General features: G+C 45.1%; 1 protein-coding gene across 7 annotated transcripts in view; it reads left to right on the top strand.

The window, feature by feature from the left end:
• The window catches only part of Snx10 (sorting nexin 10), a 60910-nt gene that overhangs the window by 42736 nt on the left and 3490 nt on the right, over nt 1-14684 (top strand). For all 7 annotated transcript variants that reach the window (XM_021190384.1, XM_029535499.1, XM_029535498.1 and 4 more), the window contains exons 3-5: nt 3077-3163; nt 7169-7269; nt 7618-7716. In XM_021190384.1, the coding sequence (XP_021046043.1) occupies nt 3077-3163; nt 7169-7269; nt 7618-7716 (287 nt within the window). The remainder of the gene's footprint in view (nt 1-3076; nt 3164-7168; nt 7270-7617; nt 7717-14684) is intronic.

The raw sequence follows: 14684 nt of genomic DNA on the forward strand, positions 1-14684 counted from the left end.
GAGGAGGAGGAGGAGGAGGAGGAGGAGGAGGAGGAGGAGGAGCAGGAGCAGGAGCGGTGGCAGAGGCAGGCTGGGTCAGTGTGATCACTGTGATTTGAGACAAGGGCTCTCTGTGTAGCCCTGGCTGGCCTGGGACTCACTATGAGGTGATTCTGCTCCTGAGTGCTGAACTTAAGGATGTGTACCGATAGACTTGGATTAAACTTTTTAATTTTTCTCCCCCTCCCAACCCCCATTTCTTTTTCTTATACTGAAACTGGATTTTCTCCTTCATTAACAAAGCCTAGATTAGATTGTCTTCTTTCTTTTTTCCTCCCTTCCCCCTTCCCTTCCCCTCCCCTTCTTTTTTTTTCTGAGTCAGGGCTTCTATGTAGCCCTGGGTGTCCTAGAACTCCCTGCTCTTAGACCAGGCTGACCTTGAATTCAGACATCCTCCTGCCTCTGCCTCCCTTGTGCAGGGGTCAAAGATGAAGGTCATGCCTGGCTAGCTTTTCTTTTCTCCTAATGTCAGCGCTCTGAGTTGCTCCCTTGTTGTGACTTGCTTTATATTTGCTTAGCTTTAGTGGAACATTTCCAGATGTTTCCAGTGGTGTTTTGTTATTTGATCAGCTTAGTAGCTGAAATGGAGCAGTCTTTCCATTTTCTGGAGGCAGAAAGTACGGCTTGGTGAACTAATCGTTTTAGGAGGTGGGCAAGCTAGGATTTATTTGTAGTTTTTTGACTAGAAATTCTGGCCAAAGTTGGAATGCCAGCAACCGGGAAACAGCAAAGAATTACGATGAGAAAAGCATGTATGTGCTGATTTTAGAACACTTAACGGTGTTGCCACAGTGGACTGCTAAGATGCTGTGTGTTTGGGCAGATGTGGAGTCTACAGTTCAGATGGTCACAGATGTGCCGTCTCTCCTTCCTTCCAGTTCTTTGGCTGTGGGTTTGTTTTTGACATAGAGTCTCACCCTGTGTACCTGACTTGTTTGGAACTCAGTATAGGGCCAGGGGCCTTGAACCCTGGATGATCCTGCCTCCACCTCCTGAGTGCTGGGATTTATAAGTATGAGCCTCCGTGCCTGGCTCCCACTTCTGCTAACGGTGCTCCAGGCCCTGCCATTCCAATGCTGGCCTATGTTTTCCATCTCTGTTAATGTGTGACACTGAGTGGTTGGAAAGAGTTGGCTTCTGTTCGACTCACCCGAGAGTCTGTGCCTCTTCCATGGAAAACTGGTTCTACCGATACCCTTCGGTGGGAATGTGGCTTCCACGGGACACGGTGACTCGGAACCGTCCCTTGGTCCTCCACTAGGCATGGTGCCAAGGACGACACTACTTTTGAGGGCCAGTGAGACTTAGAATTTCTTTTAAAATTAGAAGAGAGAACTTTTAGGTCAAAGAAAGGCCCGTAAAAGCCAGAATGGAGTGGAGCCTTAGATGTGCAGGGTTGGGGGGCTGGGGTGGGGGTGTGCTCTTAAGAAGTTTTGTGGTCTTAATTCTCTTCCCAATCTATTTATTTGATGAGATTGGATGTGTTCAGAGTGGTATGTCTGTGAACCCTAACTCCCTCTCCATCACTCTCTTCCCCTCCCTTATCCCCCTCCTTCCCCCTTCCTACTGACCAAGTAAACATAGATTTATTGATTTATTTGTACTTTTTTTTTTTTTTCCAGGATGGGGTTTCTCTGTGTAGCCCTGGCTGTCCTGAAACTCGCTCTGTAGAGCATGCTGGCCTTGAACTTCCAGAGATCTGCTTGCCTCTGCCTCCCTAGGGCCCTGAGGGCATGCAGTGAGACATTCTCAAATGCAGGATCAGAGGGTGTGGCTACTTTGTAAGACAAGACCTGCTGGAGTAATGTTACTGTCAGGAAACAGGAACTACTTTTCTGCTTTTGAAAAGTCTCTTACAGACTGAAGAAAATTGCTTGTTTATTATTTGAACAGCACAGAGGTCTGTCCAAACCCATGGCCTGCCTTCCTCTTCTCTTTTGAATCTTTTAAAAAAATTAGCCGGGCATGGTGACGCACGCCTTTAATCCCAGCACTTGGGAGGCAGAGGCAGGAGGATTTCTGAGTTCAAGGCCAGCCTGGTCTACAAAGTGAGTTCCAGGACAGCCAGGACTATACAGAGAAACCCTGTCTCAAAAAACCAAAAAATAAATAAAATTAAAAAAAATTAAAAAAATTAAAAAAAAAAAAAAAAATTTGTGTGTCTAGGTGTTCTTTCTGAGTGTATATCTGTGCACCACAAGCACACAGTGCCCAGGCAACCCAGAACAGGGTTAAATTCGCTAGGAACTGGAGTTAACATGTGGGTGCTGGGACGCTAGGAAGAACAATGAGTGCTCTCTCCAACTCCTTTCTTCAACTCTTACTATCTTTAAGAACAAATAAACACAATTATCCACAATGTATTTTTTTTATGTGTTTACTTACTAATTTATTTTGTTGTTTTGACTTGGACTGTGGCTAAGCCTGGCTTGGAATTTATGCCACCCCCCCCTCACCCCTCTGTCCCCCCAAGTGCTGGTGTTGCAGGTGTGCCCTTGTGCCTCTGCTGTAGAAAACGTCCCCTTTAATCAAACACAAAGATGAAGGGGGAAGTGACTTGATGTATAGAAAATGTAATTAAAAATTGTGGGAGCGAGGGTGTGTGGCTGGGCTGGGCAGTTTCTTGTCCCTGGTACTCGCTTTTCAAAAGACCTTTGTTACTTCTCTTTATTTGCTAGACAGGTCCTAGGTATTTGAGGTGGTATTAGTAATTGCTGCACTAAGAAGCTGAGACAAATGGCAACTTATTTTCCAAAGACTGAGTATTAAGGACGTGTTTCAGAACTATCTTCTTGATTCTCTTCCCATACCCTTAACACACCGGCCATACGCACTCTCCACTCAGTTTTGCATTATTTAGAAGTTTCCATTTGTGGCAAAGCATTTTTTTGGACTCTGGTGACACCTGACTCATGATCTCTACTTCCTTCTTTCTGAGGGACGGCGAGCACACTGGCTGGTACCTCCATTCTGTCCTGGCTCCCTCCAGCCCTCCCCGTAACCCTGACGCTGTCCTTTGTTCCCCATGCCCCTACAGGAGTTCGTGAGTGTCTGGGTCCGGGACCCCAGGATTCAGAAGGAGGACTTTTGGCACTCTTACATCGACTATGAGATATGTATTCACGTAAGTACACAGCCAGTAGGAAACAGGTTTTAGGTGGTGAACATTTTATGTGACAGAATGATACTAAGAACTGAAAAACCTCTTTAACTCAGAGAACTGAGCCAGGATGATTGTAGCTAAGTTTGTATCACAAACGAAGCAGGAAGTTGAAGAGTTGCTTCTTTGAAGCTCATATTGTACTTGTTTAAAATATTAATACTTCAATAGTTATTACCTTTACTTATAAAGATGTGAATACTTTAAAATGAATGGTTAAAGAGTATAACTTACCAATGAATGGTATTTCTTTGTGATATTATATTTCTTTAAAAAATATTTATTTGTTTATTTATTTATGAGTTCTCTATCTGCATGTATGCCTGCATGCCAGAAGAAGGCATGAGATCCCATTATATGGTTGTGAGCCACCATGTAGTTTCTGGAAATTGAACTCAGGACCTCTGGAAGAGCAGCCAATGCTCTTAACTGCTGAGCCATCTCTCCAGCCCATGATGTTATATTTCAAGATAATATATTATTTGGTAAATCTTATATTTTGAGGGAGCATAGAATTTTGGGGAAAAGAGATACAGTATTAACCATTTTAGATTAATACATGGTTCTATTATAGCATTTTTATCCATATGTGCTTTATACCTTGTCCTATTTGTATATAGAATGAGAAATTTGGAAATGGCAGTGTACAATTAGTTTGCCTTAGTCTAGATCTTGAGTCAATGTTACAAAGAGGAAGCAAGAAGAAGTAACATTCTCCCAACTGGAAATAATACTGAACCATGAGCTTCCGAAAGCCTGTTTGGTGCGGAGTCTGCTGTGCTTAGCCTGGACAAGGTCAGCAACCTGTCCCGCATCGAGCCACGCAGAAATGTCCCGCGGCAGCTGTGCTGTGGCTCCCACTGCTGCTGTGCAGCAAGAGCGGCAGAGTTTGTAGACGGACCCTGTCTGTGTACCCCAGAACCCCTAGAAAAGACAGGAGGCAGGGCAGACCAGCCCTTCCTGCCTCACCGTGGCAGTCTGCTGTGTCTGGAAATGTATCTGGCACAAGCATCTGACGGCACCCGTGACTTAACATGTAGCGCACCATTCAGTGTCGTCTGCATACCGGAAGTCTGAACTCCACTCTAAGTCTTTTTCCTTCAAGAGTCCCCAATTTAGCGAATAGGCTAGGTGTAAAAACTCTGCCCTGCCTGGTTTTGTTTCTTCTTGCCGTTATTTTCCAAGCCACTGATGTTGTTATTTTGCTTTTGTTTTACGCAAAAGCTCACACCAAAGATGCATTCTGTGTGCAAAGCTACGAGCATATAAGGCATTTGGGCTGGAGAGATGGCTCAGCAGGAGAGAGCACTGACTTTCACAGAGGACCTGGGAGCTCAGGTCCCAGCACCCACATGGCAGCTCACAGCAGCTGGAACTCCAGTTTCAGGGGGGTCCAGCCTCTCTTCTGACCTCCCAGGCTTCTGCAGGCCCTTGGCGCACAGACATACACCCAGGAGCACACACATAACCAGTGAAATTAAATGAATAAGTATTAAAAAGGAATAGACATTTGAATCAGATGTGGGGGTACACACCTGTGATCCCAGCATGTTGGGGGCAGAGGCAGGAGCATCAGGAGTTCAGGGTGATTTTCAGCTATAGAGTGAGTTCGAGGCCAGCTTGGTCTACATGAAAACCTTTCTCAGTCCCTTTAGCCCTCCCTGCCCAAAGGAATGGAAAAAAAATAAGCATTTGAAACAAAATGAAAAATTTAAATAATATTAATTATTTAATTACTTCTAAGAGTTTTTGTGGGCCTCATCACATACTTCAGAGCATCATGACATTTGGTTATTTTCAGGAGATAACCAAATACAAATTATTTGGTGCTATACTGCAGGATATGAATCCAGAAGGCTACACATATGAGTAAACATGCTGTAATAAAACCCACTATCATGTATTAATCTGAAATGGTTAATGCCATATCTCTTTGTCCCCTCGACAATTCCTTCTGTATTCTGGTGTCTCTCTGAAGTGATACTCAGTTGACAGTAGTACCTCTCTAGGCTTGGTGGTGGCCGAGACAAGCATGTGGATTTAGAGGGACTGAGCCAGTCAGTGTAGACCTGCTCCTGTGGTACAATTCACAGCGGGTAGGTGAGTGAAGCTTTTGGCTCGCCTCTGTCAGTCAGCTCTGAGGGCATCCGCTGGGGATCCGCTCACTCAAATGAACCTCAAGGGATATGATACCAGGTGACTCTGGAATGCCCATACTTTCTTGGGGTTATAAACCAGTAATGATAGGGCTGCTGGCCCTTCAGGTATCTGTCCCTGACCCTCTCCTCTGGCTGAGGGACTCACAGATGGACCTTATTCTGGAATCGGTATCAGGTGGGTTTTTGTTACCAACACCCATGACTGTGTGCCAGGAAACTGCATTTAAATGGGTCCAGCCCACACGGGCGATGTGAGAAGTCCCTGCGGAGGCCTGGTTCTCTCGGAGGAGAGGGTACCGAGAGGGTGGACCTTGTTAGGGCCTGCTGCCTCGGTCCCTAAGGAGTGCATTAGTCAGGCCGCGCTTTGAAGTTGTCCCTCAGTGCGGTGATGCCTTAGGCCTCTCTGGTAGGTTTTGCTTCTGTGGCAGTGTAAGTGGCTGGATGTAGTGCTGTGGCCTTTGCAGCCGAGTCTCTTAACCTCCCTGCATCCAGGAACTTTGCCCTATGTTTCACGGGGACAGCTCATGAACAAAATGTACACAGTCATTTAGATTTCCAAGAAAACGGCAGAACTTCACTGGCAGGATAGTTTTTTGAAATAATGAAGATCTTAGTAGCAAAAATTAATTTCTCGTTTAGCAATGATTATAAGTGGATCTTCTTTTAAAGTGAATATATAAGATAGAGGGTATTTTTGTTGTTATTGTTGTTTGTTTGTTTGTTTGTTATGTAGGGGTGGCTGAGATTTTACACAGGATCTTACTCTGTAGCGCAGACTGCCTGGAATTCACCCTGTAGCCCAAACTGGCCCCAAACAGGTGGCAATCCTCCTGCCCCAGCTTCTTCGAGTCCTTGGGTTATAGATGCGAGCCACCACACTCAGCTGAGACGGCTTGTGTTCTGAAACTAGCGGACACAGCTCTGTTGGTCAGCTTTGTGCTACCCAGAGGGAACCGTCTGCTCATTCCGGGTTTACCCAGAGGAGAGGCACCATGGCTTATCCTAGGCTGGGGACTTACACTTGTTTGTTTCCCAAGTCTGTCTCGGGGCTGCCACGGGGAAACAGACAGCTGGTGACAATGCTGTCAGCTATACCTGTCAGGTGCGTTCTGGTCCTTTTCATGTCCACCCTGTTTGCCCCACTCAGGGAACTAGAGCTGATGTCATTTTCCTGGAGGTGAACCAGGGCTGACATGTGCAGATGTCTGTGACGCTTTGTGAAGAGCTGCAGCAAGTCAGTTCTGACCCACAGATGCCTGGGCTTGGTGCTAAGAATGGAGTGGATGCACTTGAGCAGTGTGCACTTTTAGGGCTTGTGTGTGTTTGCTCACCATGGGACCTCACTGTGTAGTCCAGGCTGGGTTTGAACTCAGTCCTCCTGCCTCCTGCCTGAGTCTGAGATGATGGGGGGGGGGGCAAACATGCCCACTGGAGTTTTCCTTAGTGATCCATCTTTGGAAACGATGCTTGTCGTTAGGAGAGCACAGGCCTCCTTCGGGACTCTGGTCAGGGGTGGGCTGTGCCCACCCAGGGCTAACACTGCTCATTCATGTCACTGTGGCTGCTTCTGGGCCTGAGACTGATGGGTTACATGCAAGATTCTGCAGTGCACACACAAATGCACACATGTCTCATGGCTTGCATACTACCTAGAGTGAGGGTAACATCATGATAGCTATATCTAAATTTTTATCTATATATCTATATTTATATCTATATAGCTATATTTATATCTATGTATCTATATATATAAAATAAGAAAGTGCTTTTTCCCCTTAGGTGAGGCTCATGTTTTTCTCTTCCTATATAGACAAATAGCATGTGTTTTACAATGAAAACATCTTGTGTACGACGAAGGTATAGAGAATTTGTGTGGCTGCGGCAAAGACTGCAAAGCAACGCATTGCTGGTGTAAGTGACTTACAGCTTAAATAACCGGGAGCCGGCTGCAACAGTCTAGTTCTGAAAGTTGATAGCGTTAAGATGCGTGTGGTAAGAACAGGGCACAGGCGTGCCTTCCTCTGTGCCTTCTGCATCTGAATTTAATATCCATGTCTTAACTTTACCAGCCTGTATGGATATTAATCACGAACGGCCCCAGAAGTGTTTAAAGACAGATTCTCCTTTAAATTAATATCACACAACAATAATTAGGCGGTAGCTGTGTGGTGATTATTACCATGCACAGCATGCATGCCTTCTCATTGAGGGATGTCTGTAGCTAAGTCACCGTGATTTGATTGACTTCTTTCTTACCAGACAATTACCAGAACTTCCGTCTAAAAACCTATTTTTCAACATGAACAATCGCCAGCATGTCGACCAGCGCCGCCAGGGCTTGGAAGATTTCCTCAGAAAGTAAGTAAGGGCCTGTACCAGGCAAGGGATGTGGACAGAGGGGGTCTGTGTGGGAGATGATAGCTCTGGAAGACGGCTGGACTGCTGGCCACAGACATTGATAGCCTGTATTAGAGCGCCATCTTGTGGCTGACATCGAATGCGAATGGTACGGATGTGAACAGCGCCTGCACACAATGGATGTCTGTCTGAATCAGAGAATAAACACATTGTCTCTTAAGAGCAAAGTAGATACAGCTCCAGCTTACACTTCTAATGAAAGCACTCGTGAGGTTGAGGCAGGAGGATTTCTGTGAGTTTGAGGCCAACCCAGGCTTTGCAGTGAGTTCTAGGCCATTCCTTGTCAAACAAATACAAGAATAAATATCCCAAACCACCACCAACCCAAGCAAACAGCAACCAAGGTAAAGCAGATGGAAGTTACGCAGGAGTCTGGCCGACAAGTCTCCCAGGAGATCGGCGTGCCTTGTAGTTACAAGAAGCACTTCTTTAAAACTGGCTTCAGATACAGCAGTTAGAACAGCCTGGAAGGCCCTTCTCTGACTGCATGGCTCAGTTCGTCCTTGCAGAGGGCCGTTTGTTAAGTGCGAGTGTCATCTGAGTGGTCTCAGTAGGTTGACTCTGATTTCTGCAATGGGGCACGCTTCCACGGGAGCTGCCTGGAGTCCCCATGTCTCACCCCCCTCCCTAGAGCACTGGGACAGGAGGCCTGTCCCCCACTGATTTGCACACAGATGCTGAAGCTGGGCTGCTGGGGTTCAAATCCCGGGTCTGCCACTTGAGTAGCTGGGAGTCAGGCAAGCCTTTTCCTTTCTCTGGGCCTGTGTTGTCCCGTCTATAAAAACAGGGATAATGACGGCCCTTCCCCCATAAGGGCTGAGACAGGTAGCGGTCTAAGGGCTGTATAGCACTTACAGAGTGTCTGACAACCTAATTTCCGAGCGTTGGCAGTTACTGTTATTTTAGTACTCAGGGCTGAAACAACTGTGAGCTTGTTTTTCCATCTCGTAGATAAGGAGACCGGCGAGTACCAGTTAGAGGCGAGGCCCCAACTGTCTGTTCTGGCGGCTTTGGGATCTGAAATGATCTCCTTTTGAGTTCACTAAATAGGACCCTGAGATGGTCTGAAGTAGCAATGCTGCTCTCCCATGTGGCTCGCTTATGAAGGGCCTGGGTACTAAGTGTGCACATGAATATTAATATTTGTTTCTATTAGATTGGCACCGTGCCTTTCCTTCCAGGAGGTCCCTGGGACACGCAGAAAGCTGGGAGCTGATGAACTGAGGACAGGGAGGACTGACACTGGAGTGACCCCTGTGAAAAGCCCAGAGGAGCTAGCTGTTAGATGAGCTGAGGCCTCTGAAAACAACATCACAGCAGGGTCCTTTGTCATGTCACAGGTGTGACAGAACAATGCGCTGGCCCAGACTTTAATCATTTTTTCCCTTAGGGACAACTGGGTTTTTTTTTTTTTTTTTTTTTAAAGATTTATTTATTTATTATATGTAAGTACACTGTAGCTGTCTTCAGACATTCCAGAAGAGGGCGTCAGATCTTGTTACGGATGTGGTTGCTGGGATTTGAACTCCGGACCTTCGGAAGAGCAGTCGGGTGCTCTTACCCACTGAGCCTTTATATGTTTTAATAACATTATTTTTAAAATATAACTATTTTTATTTCATGAACATTCATGTTCTGCCTGCATGCATGCCTGTGTGTGTGTCACATCCCCTGAAGCTGGAGTTATAGACAGTTGTGAGCTGCCATGTGGGTGCTGGGAATTGAACCCAGGTTCTCTGGGGGATCAGCCAGTGCTCTTAAGCCACTAGTCATCTCTCCAGCTCCTCAGGAAAGCTCTGTTAATGTTGTCTCTAAGGTGCCCCGCGGAGCTCTCCCTTGAGATGGCGCTCACATTTGCAGAGCGGCCTCCGTTCCAGAAGCTGTTCCGTGGGAGCCACACGCAGCGTAGCCTTGGGGCCCGAGCAGGAGTTGGGGAATCGCAGAGTCCAGGCTAGCCCTGGGGCTGGGTGGGGGGTAGGAGAGTGAATGGGCGCTATTGGGCTATTGCAGGTTCAGGGACAGCAAGTGTCTGTGTTTATGTCACTAGGAAAATGCAGGCCACTGATCTCCTCTGTGGCTGGCCTTTTTAAAGTGTCATGTCGTCTAGACTGGTCTCAAATCTGAGTACTCGAGTCTGGTCCTGATTGCCTGCCCAGATTGGGATTACAGGTGTGTGCCACCGAGCCGAGCTTCCGCTGTTTGCTCCCTGCACTGCTTTTAAGCACTGTACTTTGACAGTACTGTGCCAGTATCTGCTCCCGTGGGGACTGAGCTGCCGCAGAGGTGTTTTGTTGTACTGTGTATTGTTTAGTAATTTGTTCATTGGCCTTGTCACACGTCACAGAGGAGAACATCCTGCTTTGAGAGCTCAAGGAACTTGGGTCTCCCATCAGCCTGGTTCTTGATGTTTTCCGAGCCATGGAACCCAGGCTCCTTTGAGTCCGTTAATTCCTTTGGTTGTCTGTGGAATGGAGCGGTATAGCCAGAGCATTGCTCTCCTGGCTGGGAGGTGTGTTGTACAGACAGTTAACTGCCTGGAAAGGACTCTGATGAGGATGTGCTGACCTTTCACCCAACAGTTCTGTGCCAGGGATGTAGGCACAGACACATTATGGGACTGAACAGAGAGCTTACACATTCTTCATCCCTAGACGCTTCCACTTCCATTCGGGAGCTCTTGGTGCTGTGTCTGAATTAATTAAAATTTGCTCTGGGAGCTGGAGGGGTGGCTCAGTAGGTAGAGCATGCACTGGTCTTCCAGAGGAACCAGATTCAGTTCCCAGCTCCCATATGGCAGCTCACATCCCTCTGAAACTCTAGTTCCAAGGGACTCAAAGGCCACGCCCAGCCTTCTTGGGCACCTGGCATGTACATGGTACACACACATACGTATAGGACAAACACTCTTACACATGAAGTAAAAATAAGCAAGTCTTAAAAAAAGTTAGATATTGATTGTCATCTTAGGATCAAATCACAGAGCAGACAGCTTTCTTATGGGTACTCTTAACTATGGCACAGTTATTTATTTCCAACATACACAAAGATAAACTGAAGAGATCTAGCTTAAAAGTGAAAAAATAGAAATAGAGACAGGTAAAGGTGCATGTAGTTAAGCGTGAGGATGAGAGTTGGGTCCCTGGAGCCGTGGCGGTGAAGGAGAGGACAGATTTCTGAGAGTTGTCGTCCGGTCTACCGTGCCTGAGCACACCGTAGTGTCCCCTCTGCAGCACTGACTGCTTCCCATTAAGTAAGGTCATCTGGCTGCCACCAATCCCTCATTTGGTGTGAGGCCTCTGGAATCAATAATATTAAAGAGGACATATGACAGTTACAGCCTATAATAAGCATAGATTTAAATTTGATTTTTATGTAAAGTTTTAAGTTGTTAAAATTCCATGAAAGCAAAATATCTCTGTGTATGTTTGCATGTATGATGTGAAATGAAATTTTCATTTTAAGGTCATTTGTGTAGTAATATATACTTGATACAAACACAACACATATTCAGGCCAACTACTACGTAGGAATTGGAGACTCGTTTCTCTGATTGGCAGTAAAAGATGATCATGTGTTGATCGCGTCCAGGTTTGAAGTTGCAGCTGTCTTGTCACGCACGGTACTTACCAGTCGTGGCGGGTGGGGTTGTCTCGGCTGTACAGACTGTAGAGGAGGCAGAGCTCCTATGTTCTGGGCACTGCTGTGTTCAAGATCAGCAGAGTGGCCACTACCAGCTGAACTGGTCACCGTGACTGTGAATTTTCAAACATTCATTGTCCCTTGTGACTGTAATTTTCTTTTTGTTTTCGTCCTCCTAATTATAAGTCGTAAGCGCTTATAATAGCAACAGAGACATAAAGTTATAGATTGGAGTTATAAGCTCGTAAGTCTCCAACTGTGATAGAAACCCTACTCATTTCCTAGGTTTAATTGCTATGAACGGGAGCCAACTCTTGTATACAGAATGCATCCCGGTGATAGCACATATAACCCACAGTTAGACTGTGAGTTTACATAATCTGTGTTCATTTTTCTGTTGCTTCAGGACAGCCCAGGCTAACCTTGAACTGCCTGTGTAATGGAGGATGACCCCGGACTTCTGATCCTCCTGCTTCGTCTCTCAAATGCTGGCTTTACCAAGTGTACGCCACCACGGCTGACTACGGTGGGAAAGAAAGCTTGTTTTTTTTTTTGTTTTTTTTTTTTTAAACAAAAGACACATACACACAGGCACGCACACAGATACGCACACAGAGAGACACTCCCCACAACACACACACACACACACACACACACACACACACACACACACACGTACATATAACTTTTTTTAATATATAAATCTTTATGTTCAATAGAGGGCACCACAGCATAGATTATGGATATCTTTGAATGAAAATTTGGAGGTTTAAATGATTTCTCTCTTGGTGAGAAGTAGGCTGAGCTAACTTTCTTTTTTCAACATCAAACCACTCTATCCGGACTTGTGCAGGGAGCATCGTACGGGTAGAGAGCAGTGGATGCAGGGCATCTGTAGAATTAAATGATTTTATAAACTATATTGTTCTCCATCTGAACCACTCTATGATGTGCTTGATAAGATCCCACTAGGGAAAACTAGATTTCACTATGTCCAATTCAGAGGGAAAGCAGGCTTCGTTTTGTCTACCCTAGTTACCGTGGAGAGGGTGGCAACTTTTAACTGGCATTGTAAATATATTTTCAAAAATTTCATTAAAATTCTGTAGGCTGATTTGTAAAACTTCTGGTATAAAGGCTTGAAAATTTTTATTTATTTATTTATTTATTTATTTATTTATTTATTTATTTAGAGATGGTCTTAATATGTAGGCCATGTTGCCCTAGAACTCACTATGTAGACCAGGCTAGTCTTGAACTCACAGAGTTCCTCCTGCCTCTGCCTCCTAAGTGATGGGTTTAAAAGCATGTCCCACCATAGACAGCCTATGCATTTATTGTTATGGAAGCTTCTGTCAACTATAGTTTATTGATTGTTTTACAAAGTACTCTTTATGGCTGGCTTGAAGTTGATTTTCCACTGTTAGGCTTTTTGGGGAAAATGTGGCACAGATATGACTACAGAGAACAAAGGCTCTTTCTTCTGTTATGGTGGTGGGCACAACACTGGCAAAGCAGTGTCACTCAAGAGGAGGCACCAGTGCCCTCCGGTCCTCCCGAAGGCCACATTTTTTAAATTAAAAATATTTATTATTGTTGTTGATATCATTGTTATTTGAGATGGCCTTACACTGTTGTTCTGGCTAGCCTGGAACTTGATTCTCCTGCCTCAGTTTCCCAAGAGCTGGGATTATAGGCGAGCACCACCACTCCAGTCTCTAAAGACTTATTATAAATTTTATATTGTAAACTATCTGACTGCAAAATGAAAACATGAATATATCCTAAAGTAGTTTTTTCCTTTGTTGCTTTCAAATTCATACCCATGAAGACCTGGTGGCCTAAATTTGGCCACCAAGATGCAAGAGTTAAAAAAATAAAGCCACTCTCTGCTGGCAAGCTGGTTTTGCACTCTCTCAGGGCCCTGTGAATATGAGTATTCAGGCAGGCCATCCGGAATACTTTTCTTTCTTCCTATGGAACCGCTCTCTCAGTTCTTCCCCCTGCGTCCTCCAGGTGGCAGTATTCAGCAGAAAACTGGGACCTGAGGAGCCTAATGTAGAGTCAAATTGGAAATTGAATTATAGCAGAAGAAAAGGGACAGTAGCCTTGAGGTCTCTCTCCATCAGACTGGACTCTGATCACTTTTGTTTGCGGTACCCATGTGTTAGGTACCCAGCGAGTTAATAACAGCACGTGAGCCATTCAAGGCTCAGTAGAATTGCTTTAGACATGAAATAAAGCTGAAATGAATTTGTGTCCAATATCGTTGCCATTAGCGTACATTACTTCTGTGCTGTAATGCCTCAAACCATCTAAAATCAATTTTAAAGATCACCCATTATTTTATAGAGAAAATAAAACACATTTCCAACAGAAACAAAGCCGTATGTACAATCCTATGAACAGCCACTTGTCCTGTGGCTAGTGGGTAGCTACCAACAGGCGGCTGCAGGAAACACTCGGTTCGGACGTCACAGCAGGTCCGAGTTCGTATCAGGGGCTTGTTGCCATAAAACTCTCGCCTAATTTGAGTTATCTGGGACGTGATTAGAAAGCGTTCGTAAACGAGGAAGATAGGTTTCAGTGCAGAGACTTACAGTGTGGCAAATGTACCTTTATGGTGCAAGAGGGCCGCGTTCTGGGACAACCAGGGCAGAGGACACACAGAGTTGAACACTTAGATTCTTTGCTGCGATTTTTCTCTTTGCAAAGCACAGTACTGTTGCTTTTGTTCTCCCTCCCCCTCAGATTACTCCGGTGTAAGTCTGCTGAAGCAAAGGGGATGGCTGGATTTTGCATGTTTGTAGACATCTGCCTTCTTCAAGAACTAACTGTGTTCTTTGGAAGAGAAGGATGTGGTACTGTGATGTGCTTGGTATTTGTCGAAATTGCTGTTAATGACCAGATGAGACTCACTTTCCTAGTAACTTGTTTAAACGTGCAGGATACAAGGCAAGGTTCATTTGGCCTGACATGTATGATCTAGTTTTCAGAGTCTGTGTATGAGAAAATCCCACGTCAGGCAAAATGACTTGTGAGTGGTACTATCTTGCCTTTACTTCGTACAGTGTAGTTCTAGTATCTCTTGTAACACCATTACTGAACTGTTAATAGAGACTTATTACATATCAAGAATATTTGCTAAAAGGATGTGAAGCCAGTTTTCACTGGAGTGTGACGGGATACTTTCGCTTTTTTTTTTTTTTTTTTTTTTTTTCTTTTGGTTTTTCGGGACAGGACTTCTTGTCCTGTGGATTTACCACCTA

This window comes from Mus pahari, chromosome 2 (assembly GCF_900095145.1).
Source record: "Mus pahari chromosome 2, PAHARI_EIJ_v1.1, whole genome shotgun sequence".
NCBI classification, from domain to species: Eukaryota; Metazoa; Chordata; class Mammalia; order Rodentia; family Muridae; genus Mus; species Mus pahari.